Genomic DNA, 17,886 nt, shown 5'->3' on the forward strand with positions numbered 1-17,886 from the left:
CTGAGTCCAAGGATGCTCTCATAATTATGGCTAAGGGTTTGCTTAGTTGCTTTGCCGCCTCCTTTAAAATAACTGGATAGATCCCATCCACCCCAGGTGCCTTTCTTATGTTTAACTTCAACAATTTCTCCTCCACTTTGCTCTCAGTTATTACAAAATCATTAAGCACACTGCTACAATTTGATAACCTTCTTCCATTTTCAAATTGTAATAATTCCTCACGTGTGAATGTAGATGCAAAATACTCATTCAGTTTGTTTGCTATCTGAGCAGGATCATCAACAGTCGAACCATCGATGTCAAGTGGACCAATCATATTCATCCCCTTCCTTTTAGAGTTTATATAAGTAAAGAAATCCTTGTGTTTTTCTTAGCATCTTTTGCCAAAGATTTCTCGTAATCCGCCTTCGCCTGCCGAACCTCCTTTGTGACCTGATTACAGACTAGCTTATATCTGCCACAGGCTTCTGCGTCACTTCTGTTTCTTAGAATTAAAGGAAAGAAATATGTGGGTGAAGCAGGAAGGAGACAAATGAAAAAGTTAAATTACATGAAGGCAGAGTTGCCTTGATAGTCTTATTAAATTTACTAATTCTGTGGATGAATTAAAAAAAATTTATGCTCAAAGAGAAATGAAGAATAATATTAAATGGCAATACACAGGACCTTATTCTACAGAACATTTCTGATTTCTTCAAAAAATATGATCCAATTAGGATGGAAACATGCATTAATGTTCACTAATTCTATGTAATCTGCTAAAGTTTATTTAAAAAAATTTTATTATTTGTATTATCCATGACTTGAACTCTTTGTATTCCACTTTATTTTAAATATAAATGTTTTCATAAAATTTTTGTTCAACCCCCCCTCCCAATATCATATTTGTTCAAACTAATTTGGACAATACGATGGGGGGGGGGGATTCAGACTAATTTGGACTATCCTGCCCTCAAGTCCAAATTAGTGTGGTTCTACTTCAAATGCTCACAGCTCACCAAGAGGATATCTTCCACCTCCCTAGTGCAATGATGTCCAGCTGCTCGTACTATTCACAGATATTATATATCATACTGATATACACCTCAGTTTTATAAGTAAAACTGCTCAATGGATAAACAAACTTAATCATTTCTTCAACACTGATATCTATCACTTCACTTATTTTGAGCTCAATGCAGGCACCTTTTAGGTGGGGTAATTTTAATGAATAACAGCATATAAATAAATAAATTTTCTGTTTATATTCCGGCACGACAACCAAGTCAGTAGAGTTCACAATAAATCGTCAATACAAATATTTATCGTATTTAGTAGTCTTGTTGGTATTATTCAAAAAGGAAAAGGTCACCAAATTTCAGTCTATGTTTTGTTGGTCCAAGGAAAGGTTTTACTTTTCCACTAACCTACCTACTTTAAGGCCATAGAAGTGATAATTTAAGTGTTTATCATGCTTTTCAAAGAGTGATGATGAAGAAAATAGATATGTTTATGAAAGTCACAGATTTCATAGAGTTTCAGCACTTCCAGATCTTTTATTTTTATTTTCTTATAAAAATTTCTTTTTGGAGACTGGCAAGATATTAATTATTATTATGTTCAGTGTCACTAGTCTCCCAATTTGAAAGAAATGCAAATTGTGCTTATTTCTCATCAAGTGGCAAAAAAAAAAAAAAAAAAACATATATATATATATATATATAATTTTAACTAAAGAAAAATACAAGGCCGGGTCAATAAGTAACGCACTACAAGCTGCAAAATCTTTATTACCTGAGATATTGTAACCATACTTCACATACATTTGCACTTTTTGCAAAATTCAGGAGGATGACGTTTACACAAATGATTAATGTCAGAAATGAGTTCCATATCACTCTCAAACACCATAACATGCAGGTATGCCTTGTCTACCAAACAAAAAATAAAAATAAAAAATAAAATAAATATCTGATGGGGTGAGGTTAGGGCAATAGGTTGGGTGAGGCATTATGCTCACTCCAATGAATGATTTTTGACAGTGTCATCTATGCTGTACAGTCTTGCATTATCCCGATGAAACCTGCTGCCTTGCCGATTAAGCATGTATTTTGGTTTTCAGAGCTCATTAAGCTTTTCCAGGGACAAGCAGTATCTTTCTTTGTTGATAGTTGTCCCACTTTCCAAAAAAAAAAATTGTTAAAAATTATGAAATTTTGATCAGAAGGCGGCAGCTATAATTTTTGTCAATGATTTGTGAAGTTTTGGCTTTTTGTTTACAGGTGATGTTGGGTGTGTACCCATTTCATGGATTGTCATTTGGTTTGTGGATCATAACAGAAGAGCCATGTTTCATCACATGTGACAACCTCTTTAAAGCACTCAGAGCAGTCAACAGCAAACCACTCCAGAAGATTGTCAGAGATCTCTATCCTCACAACCATCATCTCTCGTGGGAGCAGGTTAGGCATCTATCGAGAACAGATTTGCTGTACCCCTGCCTGTTAATAATATTCAATTAGTTCTCCTTTGACATTTTTGCAGTGACCATCACTTGTCATTTCACATGAGTTGGTCAGTGAGTTCTTCGTTTTCACCGTTTGCGACAGACATTGGTCTTCTTTCTCTTTGTCCTTGGTGTCAAAATCACCATCCAAAAACTGTTGGAGCTAGCTCTGGACATTATTTCAATCAACTGTCTGGTTCCCATAGAATGCCGAGAGTTTTCGATCAATAGATGTGGCTGACTGATCACCGAATTTTAACAGGCAACTCCATTACACACCACTGGCAGAAATGCTATCATTTTGACCATTCATACCTTCAGATTTAAAATATATGATATGTGCTAATGGGAAATTTGTAGAACAACAAGTGTACATTATAAATTCCCCCATGCCCCCTCTTCCTTATGTAAGCATGTGTGTGAGTAACTGCGCATTACTAATTGACCTGTGCTTGTACATGGATAAAATATCAAAGCAAGAATATATTTGAAATAACATTACCCTTTGAGCTTGTTTATTGTAAGATTCTCTTTCATTTTCTTTAAGTTGTTTCCATCGTTTTGAGATTTCAGCCATCTTTTCTTTAGACGGTACATCTTTTAATTCCCTCAGCATGATTCGAGAAAATAAACTATATCCAGAACTAAAATTATCAATAAAAATAAAGTCACTAATTGATCTTATATTTCAAATAATGCGAAATAGACAAAATGCAAAAACATAAAAAAAAAAAATTAATGCAAAAAAACAAAAGTCTTCTATCTGTGCTAAAAGGCAAAGGCAGAAGACAAATCTACCTATGCCTTTCGGCCTTTAAGTCTTCTTCTGATTAGGCCCTTTGACAGGACTTGTATTTTGCATCTACACACATCAGAAATCCTAGAGGGAAGTGGAGGACACAAGCTTATTAAACTCTAACAAGGCACTAAATGATATTGTAATAACTGAGAACAAAGTAGAGGAACAAAGTCCAGCAATAATTCAGACACAGCATGGGTTTGTTAAGGGAAAGTCTTGTCAGACAAATTTGATTGGTTATTATGATGTGGTTACAAAGGAACTGGATGCAAAAAATAATTTTGATATCATATACTTGGATTTCAGGAAAGCTTTTGACACTGTTGCATATGGAAGACTACTGTACAAATTGGAGCAGAATGGTATTAAGGGTAAGTTGCTACAATGGATAAAAGGATGGTTGAGTGGGAGAAGACAGAGGGTGGTAATCAACGTGTGCTGCTCTTCGTGGACTAATGTTATTAGAGGAGTCCCACAGGGTTCGGTGTTGGGTCCACTGTCGTTTTGTATATTTATCAATGATATTGATGAAGGTATATCAGGCTTAGTATCGAAGTTTGCAGATGATACAAAGGTTGGCAGGGTTGTTAATGACAGTAATGGCAGTGTGTTACTGCAACAGGATCTAGAAAATTTGGGCAGATGGGCTGAGAAGTGGCAACTGAAGTTTAACATTGAAAAATGCAAAGTACTGCATACGAGTAGAAGTAACCCTAGAGAAATGTACCAACTGTGTGGTACTACACTTAAAGTGGTAGAAAATGAAAAAGACCTGGGAGTAATTGTGCAGGCAGATATGAAGTTTTCTGAGCAATGCAGACAGGCTGCCAGGACAGGTCATGGGGGTGTTGTCAATGATATACAGGAATTTTGCTAGCAGGGAAAAGGAGGTGATTGTCCCTCTGTATAAGGCAATGGTCAGGCCACGCCTTCAGTATTGTGTGCAAGTCTGGAGGCCTCATTTTAGGAAGGATGTAGATTTGCTTGAGCATGTACAGAGAAGGGCAACAAGATTGGTGAGGGGAACGAAGGGATCCTCTTATCAAGAGAGGCTTAAGTTCTGCGAATTGCAGTGGCTGGAGACTAGGCACCTGCGCGGTGATCTGATTGAGGTGTATAAGGCCTTGAATGGGTTCAGCACGCTGAATTCTGATGGGATCCTTCCACTTGTTCAGATTACCAACCTAAGGGGGCATAAATTCAAATTAAGAAAAGACAGATGTAGAATAGATGTGCGGAAATTTGCCTTTAGCCAGCGGGTGGTTAATTGCTGGAACAAACTTCCATCTGTCGTTGTGGAAGTTGATATGTTGAATAAATTTAAGGAGGAACTGGACAGGCATTTGGAGGGAATGGTGTGATTTTTTTTTTTTTTTTTTTTTGGCTGATGCTGCATAAGCTCATACACTTGTTTTCTTGCATCACATGCCACTACTACTACTTCATCATAGGGCTTACAGTACAGGAACCATTGGCAGGTAGTGAGGGAGAGATTATTTCAGGTAATATTAGCTTTAATTGCAGAAAGGGGGAAGACTGAGCTGTTAAGGCACTACATGGCACCTATTAATTAGGTGAATTGCATAGGAAGGGCAATTACACTAGAATTATCACTAATACATATACAGCACAAGGAGGATGCGAAATGGATGAACAATGAGTTAGTCAGTCTACTTGAGCAGAAGAAGACAGCATGAAAAAGTTATAGAGCAATGAAAAGTACTGAAGTCTAACAATAGCTACAAGTTGATCTGTAATAGTACCACAGATAAGGTTAGGGAGGCCAAGGTGGCTGGCTAAGAGACTAAGAGAGCAAAGAATGGGGTTAAGAAGCATTACATGGATGTGAATACAAAGAAGAAAATTTGTCAGATTGAACATGAACAGGCTGTGCAAGTGGGACTGAGATGTATGAAATTAGTGATTTTGAAATTACAGATGACTGTTTATTAGTAACTTTTAAGCCTTAAGGAGTTTATGGCATATAGCTAGTAATTTTGAGGGAGGTGACCAGGGAGTATATTGAACAATTGTGGTTAATTAGAGGAAATCTTTGGACTCTGGAGAGATTAGTCTGACTACAGATCGGTTAGTCTGACTTCAGTGGTAGGAAAAATCTTAAGAGGCAATGACTAAGAGTGCAACCCAGGTACATTTAGATAGAAATGGCATTCTGAAGAACATACATGTTTTTGTTAAGGGAAAATCATGTTTAACTAACCTGATAATGTATTTTGACACAGTTGCTGTGTCAAAATACATTATTTTATAGGAAGCTGGATGTAGAAACATCCAGCTTCCTATAAAATTACTGGCAAAATTCTAAGATGGATTGTACGATGGCTGCAGGGCAGAAAGGTGATCAATGGCTATTCAACAGATTTTTGTAACATCAGAAGTGGGGTTTCCCCCACTTCTGATGTTACAAAACATGGCTTTTGATTTTGATTCTGATTTTGCTGCATTAAAACATGGCTGCCACTCCTTCAGGATGACTCGAAGAGGCTTCAAGAATGGTCAGAAAAGTGGCAGCCATGTTTTAATGCAGCAAAATGAAAGGTCTTACACTTGGAAAGTAGCAACTCCAAAATATCTTATACAGTTAGAGGGGGTTGAATTAAAAAAAAAAAAATAGAGGAAGAAAGGGATCTGGGAGTTAGAATACGAGCAGTAGTTTTCTGAGAAGTTTTCTGAGCACTGTAAACAGGCAACCAAGAAAGCCCATGGTGTCCTATTGATGATTTATCAAACAATATCCTGTAGAGATATGGAGGTCACGAGTCAACTGTATAAGGCAATTGTAAGACTGTATTTGGAATAATGCTTCCAAGTATGGAGACTTCATCTGAAAAAAGGCACTTGGGTTCTAGAAAGATTCCAAAGACAGGCAACTTGCAGGGCAAGTCAGCAAAATGGTGACCATATGATTTTGATTTGATTTGGTAGTTGTTGGCGCAGCGGCTTCTGTGGCCATATTGCACCTCCCAAGGTTTCTGCAGTACTTTGATCCAAGCCCGAGGCGGGAATCGAACCCGCGACCTTTGGGTTGCCGGGCAGGTACGTTACCCACTCGGCTAGCCCGGTCGGCCCGGTGACCATATGAAGAACATAAGAAGTGGGAGGTCTATGATTATGTGGGCTACATAGCTTGGCAACCAAGTGCCTTATTGGGATTTATATGGCTCTGAGAGGGGTTAGTAAAATGAATGAAGGTAGAATTTTCACCATTACAGAGAATTCCAGAACGGGCCATAAATTCAAATTACAGGAAGAAGAGGGTTAGACTAGACTGCAGGAAGTTTCCTTTTAGCCAGCGAGTTGTTGCCTATCAGAACAAGTTGCATTTGCAAGTAGTTGAGGCTGACAGTGTGAAGAAATTCAAAGGTCACCTGGACCTACATGAGCAGGGAAGTTTTTTTGTTTTTTTTTTGCCAGTGCAGCACAAGCTTGTGGTTTCCCTTGCATTATACAGCTAATACTAGTACTACTAACACTATATCTGGAGAGTTACACTGACGGCACAAAACTTCAGTCTTGTTAGTAAACTAGATTTATTTTCACTGCTTACCCATAGAGGGAATACCAAGAGATTACGTCAAAAGATTTTCAAGTACAAGAACAGACGTGAAACACTGTTGTAGCTTTTGACAGCCATAATTTAAATCAAATTTCACAATGAACGTAACCTTTTCACTAATTTTAATTTCAAATAAATTTGCATAAAAAGATTAATAAAATGTGGTGATATGTAGTCCATTCAAATTGTAAATGAGTATAATATATTAATACATACTTGGGTGGGCGTTCAGGCTTTCCATCATAGCGATCCACCAATCCCTTCTCTGCTTTATTAAGAACACCTTTAACAGGATCTGGCTTGTACTCAGGATGTTCTTGACAATACTTTTCCAATTCGGTCTTGGGAAGAAAAAAAAAAAAAAAAAAAACTAAGTAAAAGTATGGCAAAGCTTTACACTGTGAATTCAAAAAGTCACTGTATACCAGTTGCATATTTATTTCTAGTGAAAGAACCATATATAAATTTCCAGCAACTTCTTTAAAGTGTGCACCACAGTGAAACTGGCTTAAACAGCAGGAATGCTTTTTGGTGATGGCAATGGTAAAAAAGGTGGATTTTTTTTTACAATAAAGTAGGAAATATTTATGGAGAAATATACATCAGATTTCAAATGAATACATATACCTAGTTCAACAAAAAGTTGCAAAAGCTTTATAGTGTAATGTAATGTAACAGCAAATAATATCATGTAGTACTAAACTAATTACTAAACTGCAAATACATCAAAATCTCACAAGCCATAATAGGATAAATTGCTTGATATAATGAATTGAACGTTCCAAATCTACCAAATCTCTTTCCAGGTTATGATAAAAGATAAACAACTGACTGGGAAGTATATATTACCACCCACAAACTATTCAAATACAACCGTACAACACTTTACAGCTATGTAGAAATTAAAATCTATCAACTGACACTGCAAGTAGTTTAAGGATTTTATTCATATCAAGAGAGATATTCTTCATACTCATTTCAATTAAATCCTGATACTATTAATAATTATGAAATTAACAAATGAGGACAGTTACTTTTTCAGGCATGTATTCTAACTTTGTGAATATCCCCTCCACAACACTGCCACTCCCAGACTTACGTAAGGGTTGCATTCCATGGAACTCTACGTAAGTCAGAATTTCCCTAAATGCTTATGTAGGATTCGCAACTATGCGCACTGAATTTGATTGAAGCAAAAAAGAAACGTTCAACGAACATGTAAATAGAATTATTTTTTTATCTTGTGCGCAGGAAAAATTACAAAGGTGTACAAAATTACAAAAATTTTAAAATTATAAAATTACAAAAAGAGACAGGAGACAGGCATAACATCAGCAAGTTTTACCTTTCTAGCATCGTTGCCAGAATTAACTCTCTAGGGGAGCTAAGTTATTTTGTAATAACTGAGAGCAAAGTGGAAGAGAAATTGTTGAAGTTAAACATAAAAAAGGCACCTAGGGTGGACAGGATCTATCCAGTTATATTAAAGGATGCAGCAAAGGAAGTAAACAAACCCTTAGCCATAGTTATAAGAGCTTCCTTGGACTCAGGAGAGGTCCCCATGGACTGGAGGTGTGCAAATGTATCACCAATTCATAAAGGAGGTTCAAAAGGTGGCACAAGTAACTACAGACCTGTTAGTTTAACTTCTGTTCCAGGGAAATTAATGGAGGCACTGGTTAAAGAAGCACTGCAGGATCATCTAGACAAGACTTCAGTTACAGCTCGTACACAGCATGGTTTTGTTAAAGGGAGGTCTTGTCGGACCAATTTGATTCAATACTATGATGTGGTCACAAAGGAACTGAATGCTAAAAATAATTTTGATATCATATACTTGGATTTCAGGAAAGCTTTTGACACTGTTGCACATGGAAGGCTGCTGTACAAATTGGAGACTTATGGCATTAAGGGTAAGTTACTACAATGGATAAAGGGATGGTTGAGTGGGAGACGACAGAGAGTGGTAATCAATGGACACTGCTCTACGTGGCCTAATGTTATTAGCAGAGTCCCCCAAAGCTCGATGCAGGGCCCATTGTTGTTTTGTGTATTTATCAATGATATCGATGAAGGAATATCAGGTTTAATGTCCAAGTTTGCAGATGATACAAAGGTTGGCAGGGTTGTTAATGACAGTAAAGACAGTATGCTACTTCAACTGGATCTAAATAAGTTGGGCAAATGGGCTGAGAAGTGGCAACTGAAGTTTAATGTTCACAAATGCAAAGTACTGCATATGGATAGCAATAACTGAAGAGAAACGTACCAACTGTGTGGTACTACACTTAGGGAAGTGTAAAGTGAAAAAGACCTGGGTGGTAATTGTGCAGTCAAATATGAAGTTTCCTGAGCAGTGCAGATGGCTGCCAGGGCAGGTCATGGAGTTTTGTCAATGATATATAGGAATTTTTCTAGCAGGGACAAGGAAGTGATTATCCCATTATACAAGGCAATGGTCAGGACACACCTAGAGTATTGTGTACAGGTCTGGAGGCCTCATTTTAGGTTGTAGAGTTGCTAGAACGAGTACAAAGAAAGACAACAAGATTGGTGAGGGTAACAATGGGGAGCTCTTACCAAGAAAGGCTTAAGTTCTCCAAATTGCAGTGCCTGGAGAGAAGACACCTGTGAGGTGATCTGATTGGGGAGTATAAGGCCTTGAACGGGTTGAGCAAGCTGAATGCTAATGGGATTTTTCCTCTTGCTCAGATTAAGAAACTGAGGTGGCACAGTTTCAAATTGAGGAAAGACAGTTGTAGAATAAATGTGTGGAAATTTGCATTTAGCCAGCAGATAGTTGATTGGTGGAACAGACTTCCATATTTTGTTGTGGAAGTTGAGAGCCTAAATAAATTTAAGGCTGAGCTGGACTGGAATTTGGAACAAATAGAGGGGTGAAATCTGAGTTTTTTTTTTTTTTTTTGGCTGAAGCTTGCTTTCTTGCATCGTACACCTCTACTAATGCTAATGTTCAAAAATGAACACATTCTTCCCATAAAAAAAAAACCTTCAATAACATCCCCCTGACAGTTTTCTTACCAATAGATAAAAATAAATTCAAAAATTTAACACAAATATAGCATAACGTGCTTTGTCTTCATCTGCTATTGACTGTTACATATCATTAGCAAATTTTAATTGTGGCTTTGTGAGAACATACAAAAAAGCAAGTGGTTTGCTTTCTTGCTTTCTTGTTTGTTCTTTCATCAGCAGGTGATTTTCTGTATATATATCTTATCAGTTTATATTGGCAACTAATTTTTTTCACATTATCTTCTGGTTACACTATCTACTGAAGTATGAAATTTCAAAGATAGGAGGGAATATATGATGAGAGCCTTGTCGAACAATACGGCCCTGGAGAGATTATGCAAGGCTCAAGGGGTAGAATTTTTCTCAGCCTGGTCTGTGCTTGTTAACAGGAGAGACTGCTTCTACACGGATGAGATACATTAAACAGAAAGGGTGCAAGAATATTTGCTGATACTATCGAGGCAGAGTTAGATGGGTCGGAAAACTGCTAGCTTGGGGGGAATACACGGACTAATAGATTAACAGTAACCGCTGGCAGAGGTAAGTGATCCTCGCACTACTTCTATTGAAATGCAATTGAGCAGCAGCCTGGAAAGCAAGGCAATGGGGATTTCCAGGACTGCTGGGAGTCATAGTGGAACAGGTAAATACATGGGCTGTGTTAGGGTAACTAAGAGTAGAAACAGATGCATGTATACTTGCATGTACACCAATGCTAGGAGTATAGTTAATACATTTGATGAGCTTGAAGTGCTAGTCAAGATATCTAAGGCAGATACTGTTGGGATATCAGACACATGGTGTAACACAGACATAAGCAGTGCAGAACTGGAATTTGGGGAGTACAATGTGTACAGAAAGGATAGACAGGACAGAAAGGGAGGAGGGGTTATGCTGTTAATTAAGAAACACACAACATCTAAGGAAGTACATCCAATTGATATTGGTGGATAATGCAATGTTGAGTCTGTTTGGTGTGACATAAGCACTGGGAAAGGAAAAATGAAAGTAGGTGTGTGTTATAGGCCAAATGAATCTGATGAGTATAATGAGAAATTGTGCAGAGAAATAGAGTGGGCCAGTAAATCAGAGTGTCTTATAATTGGGGATTTTAATTTCCCAGAGATTGACTTGAATTTGTGGGTTGGTCACTCACACTAGCAAGGCTTTTGTGGATTTATTGGATGATTGTTTTCTACAGCAGCATGTTCGGGAGGCAACTAGAGGGAGTAATACTCTTGATCTGATTATCAGTAGTGATTCTTCATGCATCAAGAATCTGCAGATAAAGGAACCACTAAGTGGCAGTGATCACAGTGTGCTGAAGTGGGATTTAATCAAAGAAGTAACTACCATCAAGTTTTTGCTTTCGTAAAGGTGACTACGGTGGTCTGAGACAGTATTTAAATTCTATACGGTAGGACTGATAATGTTACCAACAGCAAATTCAAAATGGGAAGCATTCAAAGAATTAATCTTGGAAGCTGCTAGGCTTTTCATACCAACAAAGAAATATTGTTCAAGATTTAGGCCTAAATGGATGTCAGATGAACTAATTTGACATGTGACAGAGAAGAAAAATGCATGGGGTACATATAAATTAACATGTGACACAGACGCCTATGATAGATATAAGCTTGTCTGTAACCAAGTTACAAAGGAGGTTAGGCAGCTGAAGACAGATTACGAGAAATATTTTGCAAAAGGATGCAAAACAGCAAAGAGTTCTTTACTTATGCAAACTCTAGAAGGAAGGGGATGAATCAATTGGTCCACTTGATTTCAATGGTTCAACTGTTGATGATCCTGCTCAGGTAGCTAACAAACTAAATGAATATTTTGCATCTACATTCACAATGAGGAGTTATTCAGCGAGGGGAATGCCAGTGGTGTATTCAACTCTGGCAGTAAGTAGATAATCTTGTAATAACTGAGATTAAAGTGGAGGATAAACTGTTGAAGATAAACATAAGAAAGGCACGTGGGATGGATGGAATCTATCCAGTTATATTAAAGGAGGCGGCAAAGGACGTAAGCAAACCCTTAGCCATAATTACGAGAGCTTCCCTGGACCCAAGGGAGGTACCCATGGACTGGAGATGTGCAAATGTGACTGCAATCCACAGAGGAGGATCAAAGGGAGACAGGTAATTAAAGAACTGTTATTTTAACTTCAGTTCCGGAGAAATTAATGGACGCACTGGTTATAGAAGCACCACAGGATCATCTAGACAAGACTTCAGTTATAGCTTAGACACAGCATGGTTTTGTTAAGGGGAAGTCTTGCCTGACCAATTTGATTGGATACTATGATGCAGTCACAAAAGAACTGGATGGAGGGAATAACTTTGATATTATATACTTGGATCTTAGAAAGGCTTTTGATACTGTTGCACATGGAAGACTGCTGCACAAATTGGAGCAGTGTAGCATTGGAGGCAAATTGCTGCTATGGATAAAGGGATGGTTGAGTGGGAGAAGACAGAGAGTGGTAATCAATGGACACTGCTCTTCGTGGACTAATGTTATTAGTGGAGTCCCTCAGGGTTCAATGTTGGATCCATTGTTGTTTTCTGTATTTATAAATGATATTGATGCTTAATGTCCAAGTTTGCAGATGATACAAAGGTTGGCAGGACTAATGACAGTACACTGCTGCAACAGGATCTAGAAAAGTTGAGCAGATGAGCTGAGAGGTGGCAAATGAAGTTTAACATTGACAAATGTAGAGTACTACATATGGGAAGCAGTAATCCGAGAGTAATGTATCAACTCTGTGGTAACACACTGACAGTGGTAGAGAATGAAAAGGACATGGGGGTAATTGTGCAGGCAGATATGAAGTTTTCTGAGCAGTGCAGACGGTCTGCAAGAGTAGCTCATGGTGTCTTGTCAACAATATACAGAATTTTTCTAACAGGGATAAGGAGGTCATTATCTAATCAAGAAGTGTGTGCTATTCACTGCTGCTCCTGCCCACCTGGCTATAGAGGCACCCTTGTATAAGGCCATGGTCAGGCCACACCTTGAGTACTGTATACAGCTCTGGAGGCCTCATTTTAAGAAGTATGTAGCACCATTGGAATGAGTACAGAGAAGGGCGACAAGATTAGTGAACAGAACAAAGGGTTGCTCTTACGAAGAAAGGCTTAAGTTTTGCAAATTGCAGTGTCTGGAGACTAGGCACCTGCGAAGTTATCTTATTGAGGTGTATAAAGCCTTGAATGGTTTAAGCATCATGCTGATGGGATTCTTCCTCTTGCTCAGAATAATCACCTGAGGGGGGATAAATTCAAATTGAGGAAAGAAGTTGTAGGATAGATGTGCGGAAGTTTGCCTTTAGCCAGCGGGTGGTTGATTGCTGGAACAAACTTCCATCTGTCGTAGAAGTTGATAGCTTAAATAGATTCAAGGCAGCACTTTACAAACATTTGGAGCGAGAGGACTGGTGAAATACGGGATTTTCTTTTTTCTTTTTTTGGCTGATGTATATAAGCTTGCTTTCTTGCATCACGTGCCCTTGCTAATGCTAATAATAATGAGCATGTACAAAAAAAGCAAGTGGTTTGCTTTCTTGTTTGTTCTTGCATCAGCAGGTGGTTTTCTGTGTATATATATCTTATCAGTGTATATATTCGGATTTAATGATACATAGGCTGCTAGGGCCATATTTTGTCTTTCTAATGGTTAATAGGAAATGCTAACGTTATTGTAACACCTGTTATATTTTTTGTTATATTCCTATGTTATTTAGGAAGGTAAACCGTTCATTCTTATTAGGGTCATCTTCAAGAATCTGCAATAATGTTATTGATGACTGTGCATTAGCACATGATTTAAAGCTGCTTGAGCAGATATTGAGAAGGTGAGGACATTCCACTAATAAATGATGAATAGTCAGTTGCACACTGCCATTTGTTAATAGATAAAGGTGTGTTAGTCAAGTATGCCCAATTCTTAGCCTTCCCAGAATTACTTCTTTTCATCTGCTTTCCGGAAGCTGGACAGCCACAGCTTTGGATCTGGTTTTATTCGGTAAAGTTTATTTCCTGAATAACCGCTCCAGATTATTGACCAGGCTATAAGGATGATGGGTTTGAAATCGGTATATGGAACTTGAAAAGTCTGTAAAATGAAAGCATCTGGTTGTTTGGCTGCAAGATCTGCTTTTTCATTTCCTGCTATCCCAGAATGCCCCGGGATACAGCAGAATGTCACAGTTTGGTTTGACTCATTACACGCAAGTAATTTAGAATGGATTTGTTTTATTACAGGGTGAGAGGAGTTGGTATTACTATTTATAGCAGAGACAGCACCGAGTGAGTCAGTGTATATTACAACAGATGGAATTAGATGTTCAATAATGTGATCAAGAGCTAAGTTTGTAGCATAAAGCTCAGCAGTGAAGGTACTGCATTCTACTGGAAATGAGACAGAAGTGGTGAATGATGGGAATATTACTGCAGCACCTACTTAGGTCTCAGTTTTTGATCCATCTGTGTAGATTTCACAGGCCTGTGAATGAGAAAGAGAGTAAGCTGTATGTAATGTGTGATATTGGAGGGAGATAAAATGTTCTTTCCCCACTGTTGAAAATAGTCATCATATATTGCACAGATATTTGTCCAGGGTATACTAAAATATACCGGTATTACCAATTTCTATATTCCATGATTGAGTCAGTTCCTTAAATCTAAGTGGAGTAGATTTGTTTTCATGGTTTACTATTGTAAAATGACTCCCATTTGTTTTGTATAGACATCTCCAACTAGGGTGAGAGGGAAGTCTGTGAATTTTTGTACCATACAGCAGAAGTAATGTTTTTCTGCAAAGATGTAAGGGAGGTTCATGGGCTTCGATGTAAAGACTCTGAAGTGGGGAGGTTCTTAAAGCCCCTAGAGCAACTCTCAGAGCACTGTGCTGGATGGTGTTTAATTGCTCTAAAGTATGCAGAGTCACACACTGGAGAACCATAGCCCAAGCGAGACCCGATGAGGGCTCTATAAAGATGGATAAGGGTATGTCAATCAGCACCCCGTGACAAGGATGACACACACCAGAGGATATGCAACTTCTTCAAACAGATAGTTTGAAGATAGGCCACGTGCTTGAAAGTTCAGTTTCCTATCTAGTATCAGGCCAAGTAATTGGACAGTGTGAGCCAGAGGAACTGGCACGTTATTTATCTTCAGCTCTGGATCAGGATGAAGTGATCAAAGCTTGCAGAAATGAGTGGTAATGGATTCCTGTTCAGTGAAATGGTATCCACTGCATAAGTTCCAGGATTGAATTCTGGTTAGAGCAATTTGTAGCTGTCTTTCGATAGTATTCATACTTTGTGATTGGCAAGATATGGCGAGGTCGTCAGCATACATGCATAATTCAATCATTTTTGGAAGATATTCCAATTTATTGTTGACCCTAATCGCAAATAGGGTTGGACTCAATATGGAACCCTATGAGACACCCTCTTCTTGAATATGAGATTCTGATAGCATGTTTTGATATCAGACTTGAAATGTGCGTAATTTTAAAAAGTTCTGAATTATTAAAGGGAGGTAGCCTCTCAGTCTTAACTGATGCATATCTTTAACAATACCATGATGCCATGTGGTGTCAAATACTTTTTGAATATCCAGATTGACCATCACTAGATGTTGCCCCCTGACAAAGGGGTTAGGTGTCAAATGCTTTTTGAATATCCAGATTGACCATCACTAAAATGGGATGCTAGCAGGTCAGCTTTATCCTTGGCTGAAGTGGCAACAGAACCATCTGGTTTGGACAGAGGTGGGAGCAAAGATGGGCAAAAGTTGCAGCCAACAGTTTTGGCAAGAGACCAGAATGCTCAGCTACCATTAGGGCAAGAAGCAAGTTTTCTACTCTTAGCCTGTTCAAACTCTAGTTTGGACTGATTAATAACTGCTTTACAACTGTTGCGAGCTTTGGTGTAGGCAGAAAATGAAACTGAAGAATTAGAAACAAGCCAATTACGATATGCAACATTCTTCTCTTGGACAGCTTTAGCACATTTATCGGAAAACCAAGGTTTAGATAAAGGATGAGATTTTAAAGTGGAGTGTGGGATAAGGGAATCCATTCCTGCAAGAATAATTTCACTGACACGATCTGAGCAAACGTTGACATCAGAAGTTTTGAAACAGTAATCCGACCAAGGAAAAGAAGAAAAAGCCTCGCAGGTCGTCCCATTTTGCATTCTTGTAATGCCAAACAACACGTGGTTGGGAATAGCCATGAGATAAGGGTTCCATTGGAGAAGAGACAATCACCAAGTTGTGATCTGAAGTGCCTAAAGGACCTCTCACTTCGACAGTGTACTTAGAAGGGTTGTTTGTGAGAAAAAGATCAAGCGTATTGGCTGTATGATTAGGATTGTCTGGTATTCTTGTAGGTAAATGAACAATCTGTGCTAGGTCATTAGTAATTGCAAAAGCCTCAGCATCTCGACCTGCTGGGTCGGTGTGACTAGAAAATGGAAGCCAGCTGGAGTTGTGAACATTAAAATCACCAAGGAAAATTACTTCACTGTTAGGAAAGTTGGACTGGAGAAAGTCAAGTTGCAAAGAGAGGAAGTCAAAGAGCTCCAAGTGATTAGTGGAGTTGGGAGAACGGTAGAGAAAACAGATGAATTTGACACAATGAGGTAGAGAGATTTTAAGCCAGAGAAGATCAAAGAGAGGAGATTCCAAATTGCCAAGTCTCTGACAGGGAATATCAGAACAGACATTTGCACAAGTACCACCTTTGAGGCGAAAGGAATCATACAGCGAATAATTTGGGCATCTGAGATGAGCAGTAGATGAATCAACCGATAACTGAGATTCTGTCAGAAAAAGATAAAAAATATAAAAAATGTAAAGAAATTTTTAAGCTTCATACTTTTTTACTCAGTATCTCACTTGTGCAATTTATGAGTGTGCCATTCATTGTTATTGATTGCTTACCTTTTTTACTGTTTTAAATTTTATAATCCAAAAAAAAAATGTCGGTGAACAGAAATATCAATAATATGTATATATTACAGTGCTATATTTACTGTAATATTTATTAGAAATTTAAGATGTTTAAACCTGTGTTAGCAATTTTATAGGGTTTCTAACTTATTTTTTTTAGTATTCAGTTTACCAGACTGAACATTTTTTTGGAAGCTCTACACCCCTATCCCTATTTTTCCCATAAGCCTTGTTGTTTTTAATGTGCGAAATACCATGATGCAGAGATTTTTAGGAACACATGTACCACGTTATAGCAGAACTGACTGTATGGAAAAATCATGCACATATGTCTTCTGAAATTTTAGATCATTTCTTGGGAACCATTCTGTTAAACAATGATGATGCAGAAAGGTCAGGGAATGACCACTGCATATTCCCGGAGCATTAGCAACTAAGGGCATATTGCTTCGGGAATATGCGGTGGCCATTCCCTGACCTTTCTGCATCCTCCGTATTTGGTGGTGCCAGGCTCGAACCCTGGTCTAATCACAAAGCGTGTGCTACGCACTGCTGCTCCTTCCCACCTGGCTACAGAGGCGCCTAATCAGCTTTGCATTACAGAACAATAACTATTATTGCACGTTTCTATTATGCAACACAGACTACAACGCACCTGACCATTGTTATTGTTATTTTTTTTAGGAGCATTAGCAACTAAGGCCATATTGCTCCGGGATATGCGGTGGTCATTCCCTGACCTTTCCGCATCCTCCGTATTTGGTGGTGATGGGCTCGAACCCCGGTCTAATCAAGAAGCGTGTGCTACGCACTGCTGCTCCTTCCCACCTGGCTACGGAGGCGCCAACACACCTGACAGCCAAATGATTAACAAAAATAAGCAGAAACTCCCAAAATATTTAGAACATAGTTTTATTAGTTTACTGCAATAAGGAAAAGATGGAGTTTTTGGAGAAAAAAAAAAAAAAAAGATGGAAAGACTGTCTCCAACTATACTACGATGGTGAGGCAGAGA

General features: G+C 38.3%; 1 protein-coding gene across 2 annotated transcripts in view; it reads right to left on the reverse strand.

Moving 5' to 3' along the window:
* The window catches only part of LOC150085466 (nucleolar transcription factor 1-A-like), a 451,866-nt gene that overhangs the window by 230,464 nt on the left and 203,516 nt on the right, over positions 1 to 17,886 (reverse strand). For both annotated transcript variants that reach the window (XM_090374048.1, XM_090374049.1), the window contains exons 9-10: positions 7,078 to 7,202; positions 2,988 to 3,129 (exon numbers count right to left, since the gene is read on the reverse strand). In XM_090374048.1, the coding sequence (XP_090230174.1) occupies positions 2,988 to 3,129; positions 7,078 to 7,202 (267 nt within the window). The remainder of the gene's footprint in view (positions 1 to 2,987; positions 3,130 to 7,077; positions 7,203 to 17,886) is intronic.

Source organism: Mastigoproctus giganteus, chromosome 5 (genome assembly GCF_048544385.1).
Source record: "Mastigoproctus giganteus isolate SK-2022 chromosome 5, ASM4854438v1, whole genome shotgun sequence".
NCBI lineage: Eukaryota > Metazoa > Arthropoda > Arachnida > Uropygi > Thelyphonidae > Mastigoproctus > Mastigoproctus giganteus.